Genomic DNA, 5,328 nt, shown 5'->3' on the forward strand with positions numbered 1-5,328 from the left:
CACCGGAAGCCCATATTCCATTGGAGGTGCGCACCGGAAGTGATTGTGAGCCGTACGCAGTGAGAACGCGACTTGGGTGGGCAGTGCGTGGACCAATCCCTCGGACCAGCACTGAACAGAAAAAAGCAGCAAATGTAAGAGAACCGGTGAACATTCATTTTGGCCAGTCCAGTGACGTAATATAACAACAACAACTTGAGCGTATGTGGACGTCCGACTTCAGCGACACATCCCATTACAAGAAAGATTCCATGTCAGTAGAAGACAAGAGGGCACTGGGTCTAAAGGATTCTACACTATCATTTGTTAATGGTCACTACGAGATGGGACTTCCGTGGCGGAAGGATGACGCTAGTTTGCCGAATAATTTAACACTTGCGCATGCGCGCCTTCATCAACTGAAAAGGAAACTCTCTCGTGACAACGTGCTACATGAGATGTACACCAAGACAGTAACAGACTACATAGACAAAGGCTATGCCAAAGAAGTGACTAATGAAGGCTCAAACACGAAAAGAATATGGTACTTGCCTCACCATCCTGTGACGAACGTGAATAAACCCGGAAAGGTTCGTGTTGTATTTGATTGTGCCGCGAAATTTAAGGATATTTCACTTAATAGCCAGCTTCTACAAGGTCCCGATATGATGAACAGCCTCGTAGGCGTACTAACCCGATTTCGACAGGAACAAATAGCTATCTTCACTGATATAGAGGCGATGTTTCACCAGGTTCGTGTGTGCGAGAAGGACTGTGACGCACTTCGCTTTCTATGGTGGCCTGGCGGGAACATGTCCAAGACACCTAAGACGTACTGTATGCGGGTTCATTTGTTTGGCGCTACTTCCTCCCCTAGCTGTGCGGCGTATGCACTGAAGAAAACAACCAGTGATAACGCAGATAAATTTGAAGCCGAGGTTATATCGACAGTTGACAGGAACTGCTACGTTGATGATTGTTTGAAGTCTGTCCCATCTGTGAAGGAAGCAGTGAACCTTGCAGCAGATTTACAGTCTCTGATGCGTTTGGGTTGTTTCCGACTCACAAAATGGATAAGTAACAGTCGGACGGTACTAAACACGATTCCGGATTCCGAACGTGCACCGACGGTTGTTAGTCTCGACCCTAGGGACGTACTACCCTGTGACCGTGCATTGGGCGTCAAATGGAATGTTAACGACGATACTATTACATTTAAAATCAAAGTTGCAGATAAACCCTTGACGAGACGTGGTATACTTTCCATAGTTAGTGCGATATTTGATCCACTAGGATTTGTATCACCAGTAACATTACGCGCGAAGGCGATTGTGCAAAACCTGTGCAGACAGAAGATAGGCTGGGATGAAGAAGTTCCACAGAAAGAACGTGACGAGTGGCAACGATGGATAGCCAACCTACCTCATTTGGAACACTTGAGTATTAATCGTTGTTTCCGTCCTAGTCACTTCGGCGAATTGAAGAACGTACAGCTGCAGGTGTTTAGTGATGGTTCTGAGACAGGCTACGGCGCATGCGCATACTTACGATTGACTGATCAACACAATAAAATTGCCTGCAAGCTGGTAGTTGGGAAGTCAAGATTAGCACCGATAAAGCAAGCATCTATTCCACGGTTAGAGTTATGTGGCGCTGTTGTGGCCTGCCGTCTTTATGCCATGATGTCAGTGGAATTGGACCTAAAGGTCGATCAAGCCATCTTTTGGACGGATTCCATGATACTTCTTGGATACATTAACAACACTACTCGAAGGTTCAAGACATTTGTTGGTAACAGAATAAGTTACATTCACGAAACGACACGTCCAGAACAGTGGCGGTATGTAGACTCGGGTTCGAACCCGGCCGATATAGCTTCTAGGGGAATTGACCCGAGTGATATGGATGGCATCAGCACTTGGCTAAACGGACCAGAATTCATTCTTCACGACGAATCGAGTTGGCCTCGATTACCTAATGAGCCAGAATTAGTATACGGCGATTCTGAAATCAAGAATGATGTTGCAGTTAACGTGACGGCTTTGAATACAGAACATGATTTACATGTAAATAATTTCATCAGGCACTACTCTGATTGGACTAGACTACGGAGAGCGGTTGCGCGGTTACTGAGGTTCATGAAGTACTGCAGACGACATCACCTGACTCCAGACGAACAACAAGAACAACGCGATCTAAGTGCATCCGAGTTACTAAACGCCTCTCATGCCATACTGCAACATATACATAATACCTATTTTAAACAGGAAATAGAAGATATACGTAAAGGACAGCCTGTTAAGAAGGACAGTCGATTAGTAACGTTAAACCCCGTATTAGTAAACGGACTCATCCGAATGTATGGAAGACAGAACAACACCGATTATAACACGTGTCCAGTTATGCTCCCGCACGATGATCACGTGACACAGCTTATTATCCGTTATTTCCATCAGAACAACGGTCATGTGGGAAGTCAGCAAGTACTTGCAGAAACAAGGGCATATTACTGGATACTACGTGGTCCCAGCGCTGTAAAGAAAGTTATTGGAAGTTGTTTCGTCTGTAAACGACAACACAGTCCTCCACTTACCCAGCAGATGGCGCCATTGATCAAAGGACAGACGACACCTGACAAGCTGCCATTTACGTTTGTGGGTGTAGATTACTTCGGTCCCTTGATGGTGAAGTATGGACGATCATGCTCGAAGAGATATGGTTGTCTGTTTACTTGTTTAAACACCAGAGCAGTCCACATCGAGGTGACACACAGTCTGACAACAGATTCATTTATGGCGGCCTATCAAAGATTCTCAAGCCGGCGAGGATATCCAGAGAAGATCTATAGCGACAATGGGACAAATTTAGTGAGCGGAGACAAAGAACTAAAGAAGTCTATAGATGAGTGGAACCAGTCCAAGATTGGACGAATCATGGTGCAGCATGCTGTAGAATGGCACTTCAACCCACCGCATGCCAGTCACACTGGGGGTGCTTGGGAAAGAATGATTAGGTCTACGAGCACCATACTCAAAGCTCTTGCGAGAGAACAACTACTTACAGACGAGAAATTATTGACCCTGATAGCTGAGACAGAAAGAATACTCAACGACAGACCGATAACTCCTGTAAGCAGCGACCCAAGAGATCCGCCTGCATTGACACCAAATATGCTTCTTTTAATGAAGTCTAATACTAGTATTCCGAGTGGAATTTTCAAGAAGGAAGACGGTTACAGCAAGAGGTGGTGGAGACAGATCCAATACCTAGCAGACACATTCTGGAAGAGGTGGATTAAAGAGTATTTGCCTACACTGCAAACTCGACAGAAGTGGCAGAGAGAAACACGTGACGTACAAGTCAATGACGTGGTGCTCCTGGTGGAAGACAAAGTACCGAGAGGGCAGTGGCCGCTTGGCAGAGTTACCGAAATCATTGAGGGTAGGGATGGGCATATACGTAAATGTAAGGTTCAATCTAGGAACTCGAGCTGCGTGAGACCAATTACGAAGTTATGTCTGTTAGAAGCTCAGAGTGATTAATGTATATATGTATAAACGTGAATTCTAATTCATTGAATGAACATTATACAGGTACTTTAATTATTGTTTGTAATTTATACAAGCTGTTAAGCTTTAAAATATTGAATATTATGAACACATTGTTGAAGGGTATACAAGTATCTTTAATACACGTGAAAAGTGATGATATTAAGACATTTCATGGAGGGCACTGTAAGAATCATTTAAATGTTGATTCTTAAATTAATTTGTTATTTAACATCGCTTGTTAAAACTAGTAAAGTTAATAGTTAATCCAGCAGACGTCATTTTTGGCGCTTTTTGTTAACGTCGCGTCGTGCGCATTTTTGCGCGACGCCCGTTACGTCAGTTGTTTATACCGTATGTCAACGTTTGAATTACTTCCGTTAAGAAGCGGCGCATTGCCATGAAAAATAATATTAAAGGTTTCGACGCTTTAGACATCATAGTCGGTATGCAACTTATATTTAATTGTTATAAATACATTTGTGCTATTTCCTAAAATAATTAAGTAATTATTTCAAGCAATGTTGTCATTGCATTGTGCGTTTATGATATAGTACATTATTATAATTTCGTACATGTATATGTTTTTTATGTTTCGAGCGTATAATAAATAATGTCACATTCATTGTTTCAGAGAATCGCTCGCTCACATGTGTTGGAATTTCATGCTATGAGCATAGAAAATAAATATATAGAAGAGCGCATCTACTCGTCTAGTTCTGTTTATCCGAAACCCTTAACAAGTACATTCCATGTTTGGCAAATGCTGAAATTTGGCATATGCACAATGTGCTTTAATTGCTATCTACAGAACAACATTGATCTAGAAACTCTCGCTAGATATATCAGTAGGTTAACGAACATTGAGGAAAACATCTAATGACGTACTGATTAATTAAACGCTTTAATAATGCACATAGATAAATCTAGTTTTTTTCTCTCTAAAAAGGTTAACGAGTACATTGCCATATATCTATATAAATTGTTTTCCAAGATATAAAACGAAAATATTACTAAACGTGAGTCCTGATTTGGCGAAAATAGGAGAAATGTAGAAACCCCGAAAAAGGTATTTATTTATAATCATTTTACCAATTAAATAACTTTATTGAAGCATTGAAATTACTTTTCGGACGTGTGATAACTCGTTTTACCGAGGCATTTCTTGACTAATCAAAATGCAATTTGGAATCACTGATGATAAAAATAGAAGGATGCCTGCAAGACTACATAAAATTAGTTTAGGCTGACATGTCGTCTGTCTGAGTAGATATAACGCAGTTTCGAATCAGTTATCTTAGCATATTAGCATAGCGATTTCCATGATTCGTATTAAGGGTCTTTAAATAATTCCTCAGTGTCTGAGTCTAGATTACCAATGGGCAAATACCGCAATATTTCTCAACAATTATACATAATGCTTTTGGTTTTTCGTAATTTTCCGTAGATGAGTTTAAGTAGCACGACTGATTAATGCCTTGGATATGGTTTATGTTATGCTTTAAAATTAACTAAGAAATGTATTTTAATTCAACCATTTAACTATTATATGCAACCGTCCAACTAATGTACATTGTACTTTTATAGAAAAAGACGTAATGTTTAAATCGAAACACTTTGGTTAAATGGATGTGTTTGCGTGTTCTGGTCAACTTAAATGAAATGCAAAGTGCTATGTGAAATAAAAACATACTGTTCTACCAGTTTATCACGTAAAAGCGTGAAGCATACTATTTTTTTATCAATAATTGGTACACAAATACGAACATTTTCATAAGATAATTAAGCCTAGATGTTTAAT

General features: G+C 40.6%; 1 protein-coding gene across 1 annotated transcript; it reads left to right on the top strand.

The window, feature by feature from the left end:
* Positions 1-203: 203 nt before the first annotated feature.
* On the top strand, positions 204-3,521 carry LOC123530925 (uncharacterized). The gene has a single exon (XM_053544618.1). The coding sequence runs from the start codon at positions 204-206 to the stop codon at positions 3,519-3,521; it is 3,318 nt and encodes a 1,105-aa protein (XP_053400593.1).
* Positions 3,522-5,328: the final 1,807 nt, after the last annotated feature.

Source organism: Mercenaria mercenaria, chromosome 5, assembly GCF_021730395.1.
Source record: "Mercenaria mercenaria strain notata chromosome 5, MADL_Memer_1, whole genome shotgun sequence".
In the NCBI taxonomy this organism is placed as follows: Eukaryota; Metazoa; Mollusca; class Bivalvia; order Venerida; family Veneridae; genus Mercenaria; species Mercenaria mercenaria.